At 40.0% G+C, this 13,009-nt stretch overlaps 1 protein-coding gene across 1 annotated transcript; it reads right to left on the bottom strand.

The window, feature by feature from the left end:
* Positions 1-7,101: 7,101 nt before the first annotated feature.
* Positions 7,102-10,115, bottom strand: LOC117484035 (transmembrane protein 100-like). The gene is made up of 2 exons (XM_034132453.1): positions 10,034-10,115; positions 7,102-9,828 (listed from the first exon to the last, which is right to left on the bottom strand). The coding sequence occupies exon 2, from the start codon at positions 9,634-9,636 to the stop codon at positions 9,193-9,195; it is 444 nt and encodes a 147-aa protein (XP_033988344.1). The 5' UTR covers positions 9,637-9,828; positions 10,034-10,115; the 3' UTR covers positions 7,102-9,192.
* Positions 10,116-13,009: the final 2,894 nt, after the last annotated feature.

Raw genomic sequence — 13,009 nt, 5'->3', positions numbered from 1 at the left:
ATTCTTCACTAAGCATTGTAGATTTTACTTATAGGGTTAGCTTAAATTGTTGGCTTGTCTGCTAACATCACCGCTCCTGCACATCTGTCTTCATCTTCCCACAAAATAAACCTATTTTACTTGTCTACAGCAAGTTATACAATCTTGTGTGTACGTGCTTCTATATCAGAATAAGAATACATAATTAATCCCAAGGGGCAATTAGGTTTAGTCACGGCTGCACAATATTAGAATAACAAAAATAAGTATTACTTTAAACACAAGAAGTTGAAGTAAAGTCCTTGGAGCAACTGGCAAACAGCGTCTTAGGCACATGATGGAGGTAGGACATCCTCCAATGGCATATCCATGTTGATACGTACGTTTTAACAATATACATGCAAATATGTGTTGATAAGAAGTAACCATTCCATGCATTTCCTCCTAGTTGCATGCTTTAAGCACTCTGGGAAATGTATGAGGAAGCAAGAGGGGAAAGCAGGTACAGGGAAAAATAATTTACAACAGTTTATCAGCAAGTGCTCCGGACTCGAAGACATCGATCAGTGTGAGAGGATCTGAGATGTGACGATAGCTTTGCACCTGTGGAGTTACTGACCAAACAACTTGGTCAGTGCACACGGTGGATGGAGTGATATATTGTCAGCTCCTATCTGCACAGATGCGTATGTAGATATAAGTGTCACGAAGAAGGGAAGTACACACTCTACTATATGCTGAATGAGTTTGAGCACTATATGGCCTTTAATAGGTTTTTCTTTTCTTTACATTTGTATTGTATAATGCTATGTCTTTTTATGCTGCTGCAACATAACATTTCCCAAATTGTGATCAATAAAGTACTATCTTATCTTATCTAATGAGACCTTGCAGAGGTAATTGAACTCCATATGTTTTATCATTGCACTTCAGCACTTCTTGCAGCATTATGTGATATACAATGTCTATTTTTAACTCATTTTTCTGTCTCTTATGAATTGTTTTTTGCTCGATTTATTTTGTTCTCAATCATTATGTGTTATTGCCGATATAAAGCACTTTTGAATTGTGTTTGAAAGATGCTTTATATAAAGAAGCTAACCATAACCCTTCAGTTGCAGATTACATTACATGACATGTCACTTGTTAGACGCTTTTATCCAAAGCGACTTCAGTACTGTGGCCAATCCCCACAGGAGCAATTTGGGGTGAAGTGTCTCAGGGACACAACGACATGCTGACTGCAGTGGGACTCAAACTCGCTACCCCCTGATTCGAAGTCCATCACACTACCCACTGAGCCACAGCCTCCCTATTTGAAGACAATCAGAACTAAAAGGGCACTCTGAGAGGCAAGGCAGTTTCACAAGTGAGAAATATGCCATTTATCTGACTGGGATAGTTGTTCTTTAGCCCAACTTCACCCTTCTACAACTTCCATAAAAATCAGACCATTAGTTTCCCCCCCCCATGGCTCTTTCAAACACCACAGCAGCACCACTTTGCTCTGAAGCCCATTATTTCCAGTGGCTTTCAATGCCATTACAGCAAAAAGAAGTATGGAAGTTAACAAGCAGCTAAAGTGAAAGTACTAGGGAGCAGAAGGTTAGAAGGTGGTGAGAGAAAGACGTGGTGCTCACAGATCAGAACTGCGACTTCACTCCATGATAATTAGCAACCTTGACACTGGGAGCCTCCGAGAATCAAAGCAGAAGGAATTCACGATCGGCTAATTAATTGAACTTGCTAACGTGATGATTTGTACATGATGCTGCAAGTAACCTCAGATGAAAAAATGACAAGAGAGCAACGGTAATAGCGAGGGAGGAGGAGGAGGGGGGGGGAAGCAGCAATCAGCTCTGAACGTGATATTTAAAGATGATTAGAGCTAGCGAAGCTTCACCCCAGAGGTCTGCTCGAACACAGGTGGAAATATATAATAGAGTTACTTACAGTATGTAACCCACTTGAATAAACAGATGAGATATCCCCCTCACTGTGCCAAATACTGCTATTAGACAGGTGTTTTTCTTACCATCTGTTACCATCGACTGTATATAGCATTTTGTATTACCTGTGTTTTTCAGGAGAATATTAATTTGGGCGTTTACTTGCAGGAAAGGCATCGGACATCCGTTATTATTTCCTTTTTAGCTAACTAATGAGTATAAACATATATTGTTTTTGTTTTATTGAGATGTGTGGCGCAGTGCACTAGTGCGTTGGTGTACGGATCAGGGGAGCACAGGTTCAAACCCCACTGCAGTCAGCATGTCGGTGTGTCCCTGAGACACTTCACCCCAAATTGCTCCTGTGGGGATTGTCCACAGTATCGAGTATGCTAGTCGCTTTGGATAAAAGCGTCTAACAAGTGACATGTAATGTAATAATAATGAGATAAGAATATTACTATCAATACCAAGTGTTTAGCCTAGCTTAGCATTAAGAGTGGAGATATGGGCAAAAGTAAAAAAATGCAATTATTGTCACTGAAAGAGCTTTTGTTGTAATGATCTAAATACAGAGAGCAATCAATACATGAAATGATCCAAGTTTTTACCTATTTATTTTATTAATCTGGTATTTTCGGCTGCTCCATGACTTGAATTAGTCTTCCTACATTCTTGTTTTACCTGAGTGCAGTCATCATCTGAGTCTTTTTATATCTGTTAGTTCTACAGCTGTGAGTAATAACAAAAGCCATTTCCTGCGAGATACTTTCACTGGAAAACACAAAGCAAAATTGGGCTGACTATGCTGATGAGAACGGTAACAATTGAACACTTTAATAGCGAAATTACCTGGTTGGAAAAAGCTAAACGATTACCTGAAATCCGCAAAAATCCTGAGAGGAACTGAACCACCCGATGATTCACTGTTGGCTTGTCTCTACGAGCAACACCTATTTGAAATACTATTAGTCATCATGTCATCTATTATCAATATATACATCTTGATATTGGATGTATGGATGCTCTAATTGCATACTGAATTGATTGAGGATTTAATAACGTCAGGGTTAGGGTTAGAGGTTTCTCTACAAACCACAAGAAGTCCATTTAAATGGCCATTCCTTTATTAAGGAGAATCAATCCTTCACTCAGTATAATGTCCTATGTCTATCTACAGAAATGTGAAAATTGTGGGGTGTAATTTAACAAATTACACATTTACACATTGCCCTTTTTACACATGTCTCTCTCCCCAGCATCTCAACCAACCCTTCAGTTTCCTTTGCTTTCGGCATCAGCCCCGGTTATTTTTAGCTCGGTCCAGGGGGAGTGGGAGATGGAGGGAGAATGACACAATCCCTAATAAACGGGTGGATGGGAGGAGGAGGAAGACGATGAAGAGGAGAAAGCGTGGGCGCATCCACGATGGGTGCTCATTTGAATAATCATAGAAACAGCTGCGTTCACAAAGGTGCCACGACGGCGATGAGCGAGATGCTTTGGTTGGAAATCAATAGAGGTCCTCACGGCTGAGAGTTTTTGGATGATAGGCGTGACTAATAAGTAGAGCACACTAATTAGAAGTTATGTGGGACATGCTAATTTGACGGGACGATGACAACAAAAGCGAGAGATGATTTGTTGCCGCATGAAAGGATTTGATGCCGTAACGCTAAACAATCGTATTGAAATTCTTCGGCTTCATGAATATTGTAATCTCACTCTCTCTGAGAATAGAATTGATCACAATTTATCTAAAGTCTAGACTGAAATTTAGGATGAAATAATGGATGCAAATGCTTTTTAAGATCCTCTGACTTTTCTTCTTGCGCCTTAAGGGATTCAACTTGTGGTTTTGAGTGAAATTTTTTCAGCATTCATGCTTTAAGTTGAATTTAAATGACTTTGGTGATCCAATGCAACTCATTCCATCTGGTCAATAATGTTATAATTATGTTAACATAACTGCAAAACTAATGATAGGCCCATCACCCTCATCTGTACTTTATGTTAATTGTTAATTAGCACATTGCTTTAAGCTAAACTCAAATGGGGAAAAAGGAAACATTAAATTGGCATGTTTGCTTTGTCAATGTTAGCACATTAGCATGTTGTGTTAGTATTTAGCTAGCAGTTCAGACACACTCACTGATGTATAAAGAGAAAGCAGATGCAGCGTCTGAGGCGGAGAGCCGTCGTACCGGGTAGTTTATTTAGCTCACATTTAAATATATGCTTATATAAAAATGGTTCTTTCCAAATGTAAATCAAAACGTTTTTTTTGGCCGAATTCCTAGAATGGAAGTTGTAGTACCTCCGTTTGGCCACTACGAAAATGGCTGGCGCTGTTCCTGGGGTCTGGGCCGACTAGCATATCTCAACGCTCAACATATAAAGATATTCATTACATTACATTACATGTCATTTGTTAGACGCTTTTATCCATACATTCAGTACCGTGGACAATCCCCACAGGAGCAATTTGGGGTGAAGTGTCTTGCCCAAGGGACACAACGACATGCTGACTGCAGTGGGACACGAACTTGCTATCCCCTGATTCGAAGTCCAGCACACTAACCACTGAGCCACAGCCACCCCACCGCCATATTCGGCCTTTAGATTAGCATTGTCTCATTATAATGCTTTCAAACCTTCATTTCTACATATGTTCACAATCCCTTTATATTTCATTGATTCTACATGATATTAAAGTGTTGAAGGAGGCCGCGTCATTAAGCTTACTTTAAAAAGACCTTAGAAATGGCCGAAGCCATCTGAAAGATATTTACATTTTAGTTTTATGATATGGAACAAGGCACACACAGTCCCAAATGACATAATAACTGACAACTATTGTACTTTATTGTAGTTTATACTACATCCAAACTATGTTGCATACTGATTTTCTCCTAGAGTTGTAGTTTAATGAATAACATGTTTTTCTCTTTGGCTTATAATCAAACCATCTGGGCTCTCGCTAATGTATTGCCTTTTATAAATCAACATAAGTGCTGTATTAGAAGATAATGGCACCAGCTGTAGCACATGTTCCCTGTGTTTACTACAGAATGAGAACATATGTTGTAAATGAGGGGGAAATGGTGGTCACATCAATGAGCTGCTGCTAAGTGCTCGCCAAATGCTCCTTATGAATGACTTCACTAATGACACTAAATGGCTTTTTCAAAAGCACTTTCCCAGCGGGGTGAAAAAAAAACGACATCTGTAGAGCTTCCTTTCAAAAAGGACTTGTGTGTTTAATCCAGGAGTTCAACAGTTTACAGTAAACAACAGAGAAACACACTTGAGCCAAAAAATAAATATATTTAGTTCTTTCTGTTTTTAACTAAATAAACCATTGCGTAGAGTTACGTATACAGACCACTTTGACTGGAATACAAATATTTCTGCCTCTTGGGCCACTCCAATAGTGACATCAGCTTGCCTGTACATACATCTTACATTAAGTGCACCTAACAGGGGAATATTTATGTTGCAAGTAAAAGGCACTCAGAGAAAAGCTGGGCCATGCCAACACACTCAAAGCAAATTGACCACAACCACTTGAGAAAAGGAATAGTTTCATTCGAAAACCATGGGTATTTATTTCAGTTCGACCTAAAAAAAATACAATCTGAAATGTACTTGTGACCGGTTACAAAAGATAATAATAATAATCATGTGCTTCACTTTAATAGAAATTGTCACTTTTGTTATGATATCTTCAAATGGCAGATGTGTTATTTTGGAATGAAACAATTATAATTAATACTCACAGCAACACACTTGATATTATTACAACCAGAGAGCTTTTCAAATAAAATAATAGTGTGGGCGACTGACCGGGATAGATACGTACTGAACTCTGTGTCTAAATCTGTGTCTACTCAAAACAGACGATACACAAATACAGTCTGTACAAAGACTATCATAAGACACTCACTGTTGAGGGGACATTCAGAAAGGCTGCTACAGTTTTAGAAAGACACAGTACCTACAGTATTTCTGATATTTCCATAATAAGGAGAATACACAGTATATCAGTGTATGTACAGGAATGAACACGTCAATACTCTGAGGGATTATCATAGATCATCTTGGGTTTTATTAGCAAACTGTGAAAGGGCATGGAAAAGAAAGTAGGTAAACCAAAAAGGAACAGATTAAGTGTAGCTTTGGTGAGTGCACACACACAGTAAACATTACTATGTGACAGTCCTGTTCTTGAATATTAAATTCCCCAAAAACTAAGCAGCATTCTCAGTTAAGTTTAATGGAAAGGATATTTTCTCCTGGATTTCAGTTGCAGTTTTGAACATGTGGTAAACAAGTTGAATTACAAAACAAATCCAAACTGCAACAAAACCAAGTGGTTAGGTTTGGTCAAAGATTATTATTTAACTTTGATCAAGAAAGTTGGTTCACAAAGGACACAAACATCGGCCTCGAGGGGTGAAGGTACGATGTTTGTTTATCCCACTCAAACATTTTTACCATCCTAGTTGTGCTCTAAAAAAAACTAATAAAATCAGAGTGAGAACCTGTGTAGGCTCGAGGTTTGTTTAATCCATCCATCCACCAACTCTTTCTACTTGCTTAGATTGGAAATATATGTTGATCTAACAAAAACAAACAAAATCCAGGAGAATATTTTACCTAACCCTAACCCTTTACCAACTAAAATGACAATGCAGTTTAGTTGTAATAAAACTTAATTGTCAGGAGAACAGGCTGCTTGGGAAGTGTTGTAACAACTCTATTTGGTAGGAATTTTCAACACAAAACCAAACAGCAAACAAAACAATTTTGTTAAGTTTGGAAATGAGATCATGTTTAGACTCTGAAAATGTATGTTTGTTACGTAACTTAAAGGTGGGGTAGGTACGTTTGAGAAACCGGCTCGAGATCGCTAGAATTTGAAAATACACAACAGGAGAAAATCTGCCACTTCCTTACAGAGCCCCTCCTCCAACACACACGAACGCGCACATGACCAATGAGGGCACGAGATAAGTCTGTGCACAGATGGAAGGCTGACAGGCAGGTAGGCCATCCAGTTATTTTAGCCGGGCCGGCTAAAATAATTGGTCGTGCTTTTTACAGTACTACGGCTTCCACAGATGACATTTTTTTATGGATTTTTTGTCAAAGCACTTCAGATATTCATTGCTATCGGGATGTTAAGAGCATTCCATGGAATATAACAAAAAGTGTATCTCGAGCCGGTTTCTCAAACTTACCTACCCCACCTTTAACTTGCATTATGTAACTTAAAAAAAGGGTCACGAACATCAGAAGTTTTGATGTTCCTTTGACCGAACCACCCAAACCTTCTCCCTGCTTATGTTAGAAATATATTTGTAAAACGTCAGAATCAAACAAACTCCTGGAGAAAATATGTTTTTCTTTTAGATGTATTAATTAGACAATGCAGTTTGATTGTATGGAAACGTACTAATTTCAGGAGAACAGGTTGCATGGTTGCTGTCGTTGCAACTCCATGCAGAAGAAACTCGAACCACGTGTGATGTCCAGTAAACAGTTTATCAAAGAGTTAGAAATCAAATATCATTAACAAATACAAATACATCGCTAGAGCTGACAATAAGCTGCTGGGTTTCCTTTAACACTCACCTGGTGCTAAAGACCATACACATCATAGTTACTGTGGGTAACACACTGCTACATTTTTTATCCACAACTACGTTTTTGCTTTACAAAGAACCATCTGATAGCTATAGTTGCTTCAAAACACATTGATATTGATCTTTACAGTCATCTGATTCTAGTGTATGGTGTTCAAGAAAGGACTATATCCAGGACAAAGGCATTAAGACACAATAGCTACCACCCTGTGATACAGCTAACCTCAAACATGAGGAATGACAAGTTAATCCTCCCTGCACCCGGCTAGGATTGAACTCAATGCCTATTTCTCATATCCAGTCGCCTATACTGTATAAACTAAAGTGTAAATCCTTCATGGGAGAGCAGCGGATAAAAAGAAGAAATAAACGGATTTTCCATCAATGCTCACAAGGAAATGTCAAGTGGTGTTCCCTCTGGTTAGCTCAGCATGAGGCGAAAAGCGTATTCAGGCCATTCTGTTTCTTTGTTGGTGTGTGTTCACTGAAGCATGCCTTTAATGGGATTTCCTTGTCATCCAACGTACAAGTCATCTACGTCAAGTCCAAGACTGTGGAGAGCAATTTCATGTGCAGCGACTTACAGTCCATTACCTCTGAAGCTTAAGACTCCATGTAGTGGGGCTTTTCTATTGATCTGGCACAGCTGGGTTATGGTTTTTGCGCCACAAAGCTTGGTGGCAGGAAGGAAAAGAAAAGTGTTGACCTTTGTGTCTCGTAATACAAAATTGGAGTGCAGGTGGAAACATAAACGAGAGAGTGCATGTGTAGAATTATTCACTCTGGGTGTGCTCGCTGTTTCTAGCGTTATTTTGCCTGCACTTTCAACTAATGAGTGCACTGAAGCAGTTTGAGAATAAGTGGCCTACGTGCAAAAGGGCAACTAGACTGTGGTTTGTGCAGGGAAGGAAAAATCCTCTACATCCAGGCTGGGTTTTATCAGAATGAACTTGTGGTCCTGAGCTCTTTTTACTATTATGATAACCTTGGTTGGAAAAACGATGTCCCCATATATGCCTATTGCCCAGTTTAACCAGCAAAACATAGGCGTATTTTGCTTTGCCTGCAGATAAATAACCATTGGTATATAACTATTCCTGAGGTGCCACATTGTTCTGACACAAGAATCCTCGGAGCGATAATCAATAATGTGCTTTGGGCTCCACTCACTATTAAAGTTAATCCATAACTGAGAAACACGGAGGCAGAACAGGAGAAGGGGAGTTTTTAGAGGGGCGTACAATTGACCCTGGCAATCAATCATGTCTAGGTGGTAACCTTTGATTTTGCAAGAATGTTCAAGGTTACGCATTGGTTTTGAATCTTTATGGTTAGAATAGAGTTTTATGAGAGTTTTATGAGTTTTCGCCAATTTCTTTGCAAATGTAGGGTTAGGGTTGCCATCTAGACACAACACTTTGTTTCTGTTCAAGATGGTAATGATGATAAACTTGCCTTTTCTGAATAAACATATCTTTATCACTGTGCTAGTGCATAGCAGAAAAGCATTGATTTCTCTACATCAAATTCTTCTTTCTCAGTTCTCTTTCAAACAGTCCAACTTGAAGTGCTCCGTCCTGACAAAGAAAAGGATCTGACTGGAAGTCTACCCTCCATCACAAAGTGCCCTGATCAGCGGTGAAGAATCCACTCTCCTTCTTTTTCCTCTTCCTCAGTCTGTGGGCCCTCCAGCAAACGGCCGCCACGAGCAGCATCACTACGCCCGCACACAGCAGAGCCACCGACACCACTTTGGTCTGGAGCAGCGTGTTAAAAGTGAACGTCACCCCGGTGCCCGCCATGCCGATCACCAGCGAAATCACGCCGAACGGGAACACACAACGGTACCAGGACTTTTCTGTCCCGCCTGTAGCCTGGGCAAGTCTCTCCAGCGTGGGGAGAGTCTCTGGAAGTCTGGGTTCTCCTTCCCTGAAGCCATTCAAAGCCTGGTTCTGGTTCTCAGAGTCCTGCGGTAAGCTGTTGGCCTCGCTGCCATTCCCACAGTCCAAGTCCGGGTGAAGTACCGGCGCCGGGGTTTGGCGACCTGAAGAGCAGCCCATCTTCGAGCTGTTGTTGGTGGGTAACGTCGCTAGAAAGGCTGCCTGTTGTCGGCAGTCCTCTCAGCGTGCGTCCGATAGTTGCTTCTGGCGCTTATGATGCTACAGGGGGTTTCTCTAAGGTTGCCTCTAGTGCCGTCAATGCTAGTGGGGTTGCTTCTGTTGTTGTTGCTATCAATACCTGCCAGCATGTGCCTGCAATAACAGAGATGCACAGAGAACAGCTGAAAATAGAGTAGGAGATAAGGAGATAAAATAGTAACATTCCAGCTCTGCCCCGGATAAAAACCTACGAATTGGTACAAATAAAGAGGTGAAACAGAAAAGAATGCATCAAGGAAATGTCTGTTATTTTAAGCCTCACACACACATGCAAGAGCTTCAAAGACGATGCACTCACCCTGCTTCTCGGAGTCTGTCAATGGGTGAATATTTTTAGTGCAGCCTCCTCTCCGGAGCTGCTTGTGGCAACAGCAGCAGCGTTGTCTGTGTGTGTGACTGGAGATGTCCATAGACTATATAATAACAGACGAGAAGAGGAGGGGCCTATGGGAAGTGTTAGACGGGATAGGGCTCTGATTGGCTGCCTAAGCCGGGGGATTGCGTGGAGGAGGGGTGAGGGGGAGGTTAACTGTTCAGTGGTCTCATTCAGTGATATTAATTCATTATTTAGTGTGACAAGGAATTTGAGATGTCCCTCAGGTGGTGCCTTGTTCAGTGAAGCTGTAGACTGCAAAAAGAGGAAAAGAGGCAATTTAAGCAGTGAAATCTTAGATGTAAATGACATCATTGCAGAAGTTGAATTGATTTGCTGTTTGTCTGGAGATGCAAATGATGTATGTGCAGCACGTTTTGAATGTCTATCTCCAGTTTTCATAGTTGCAAATATTATGTGACCACCTCGAATATACCCAGTTATTTTTACAACACTGAGCAGGATTTCCACCGCTGGGCGATAATGGAATATGATTACTTTTGGCTGGAAATCTTGTATCTGAAATAATGCCTGAGGGTTGACACATTTTTCTAAGCTAATAGAGAAGCATGAAATGTAATTATTAAGGATTTAAAAAAGCACCCATATTGCAATTAAGAGGTTTTTGAAGCAATGTGTGATTCAGGGTTTATATGAAAACATGCACACCGAGTTAATTAAAAACACGACTCTTTCCACTCCTCGCTCCTCTGTCCTCTCGTTACCCCCTTGCCATGTGCATCATGCGTGTTCCCCTGCACAAAGGCATGCAGATAGCCTTGTCACGGTCACCGTCCTCGTCAGATTTCCCCCATATATGTCCCCTTGTTGTTCAAGCTGCCTTTTCTCCTCTCAGACAATGACAGTGAGACACACGAGCCACTGTCACGCATCCCTGGGGACCGCTCGTATCACTGGCCATAGATTAAACCAAAACGATGATAATAGATATCCTAAATAAATGATCTTCTTTCTTGACGCAATGCAAGTCCCAATCAAAAAGATCTGTTTGTAATTATCCCATGTCCGTCAGCAGCTCCGAGGGAACAGCAGTAATCACATTGGTTGAATTAATTCTTCAAATTGTGGAGCCGCAGAACAAGAGTTTTTATTGCTGGAGCAACTTGAAAATGGAAAAAGGGAAGTGGAAAGTATATTCAAGCAAAAACCCTGCTGTGGGAATATCAAACACAGGCGGAGGTGGTTTGATACGCAGCTCTTTCATTCATCATTACCACCATACAAAGTACTGTAATCATATTTCTTTGAGTTAAACATGTAAGCAATGCACACTGGCATTGTTTGAACCTGTGATAGTTTTCAGAGTAGTGGAAATGTTACTTGAGTTGTGAGTGACATGTTTGACTGCAACCATTAGAGCTCTTTATTTCCCCAGCCATTCACTTTCTATTGCCTCAGTAGGCTACACTGGAACAAATGAGATTTGTTTGTTGGCCTTGAAACAAGGGCATTCACCGCTCAATCAAACAAAGTGCTAGGAATTCATTCCTTAGTAAGAAAGAGACTTTTCAACATGACAGCTGCTTTAAATCAGCAGGCCATTTTCACAGCAAACATTTCAACTGTTAAATCATTCAGTATTCAAATGAACTTGAAATTGTAGTAACATAACTGGAAGACACTTTTTATCAGTAACATACTTTGAAGTCATCGTTTTACTGACATTTTTATAAATTCTGTTGTGACGTCTCCAAGAACAAATGTATTGTTATCTTACTGACAAGGCTTTTTTGTTGAGAAATTCAAAAGACATCATTAGCGTCATTAGCTACACCTGTGCTTTGACTGCTGTCAAACAGTCTACGAGAGAAGTCTGTGATTCATTAAATACTTCTGTTTAAAAGAAAACACTTTCCCTTTTTACTGCATATCAAATGATAGTTGTCTCAGGTTTTTCTGGAGGTGGGTTATTGGGTCAGTGCTTCAGTGCTAATGAGCAGCAGGCTAGCTCGCAAAGCATAATGAGCAGCTTACTTAGCGCCTTTGTTCTCATCAGGACAATGACCCATTCATTTATCTCATCATAGTGTGGAAACAACACATTTAGGGAGACCATGCCATTATCCCTTGTTGTATTAAAAGCACAAAAGTTCAGCTAAAGGTAAGACTACTCGATTATTTTTATGCCTTTTTCACAGCAGACATTTCAACTTGTACCTAATTTAGCATTTAAATGAGCTTAAAACTATCATAATTCACCTAGTTAGGAATATTTCATCCTCACAGTGGTCATTTTACACTTTGGTGTGCTGTTTCAAGTGACAAATAAAATACTAGCTTACTCGCACACCTACTGCTTAATCTAAGACACATTATTAGCATCATTAGCTACCCTTGCCTTTCCTTCTGTTACAAGTCAAACAGTCCACAGTGAGAGAAGTCTGTGATTCATTTATGCTGACAATATTTCTGTATCAAAGCAACACTTTCCCTTTTCACTGCATATCAAATGGAAGTTGTCTCAGGTTTTTCTGGAGGTGACTTAATGGGTCATTGCTTCAGCGCAAGCTAGCAAAGCAGAATGAGCAGCTTACAGCGCCTGTGTTCTCACCAGGACAATTACACATTAAGTTATCTCATATTAGTGTGGAAACAACACAACTATCCCTTGTTGTTGGATTAAAAGCATCAAAGTTCAGCTAAAGGTAAGACTACTTGATTATTTTTAAGCCTTTTTCACAGCAGACATTTACACTTTTAGCTCATTTAGCATTAGCCTAAAACTGTCATCATTAACTACACCTGTGCTTTCTTTGCTGTTAAAGTCAAACAGTCCACAGTGAGAGAAGTATGTTATATATTCAATTGTGACAATATTTCTGTATCAAAGCAAACTTTTCCTTTTTACTGGATATTGTTTATTGGGTCAGTGCTTAAGCG

The sequence above is a fragment of the Trematomus bernacchii genome, unplaced genomic scaffold (assembly GCF_902827165.1).
Source record: "Trematomus bernacchii unplaced genomic scaffold, fTreBer1.1, whole genome shotgun sequence".
Classification (NCBI taxonomy): domain Eukaryota; kingdom Metazoa; phylum Chordata; class Actinopteri; order Perciformes; family Nototheniidae; genus Trematomus; species Trematomus bernacchii.
Note: the sequence above shows the minus strand (reverse complement) of the source record. Positions and strands in the feature narration are given on the sequence as shown.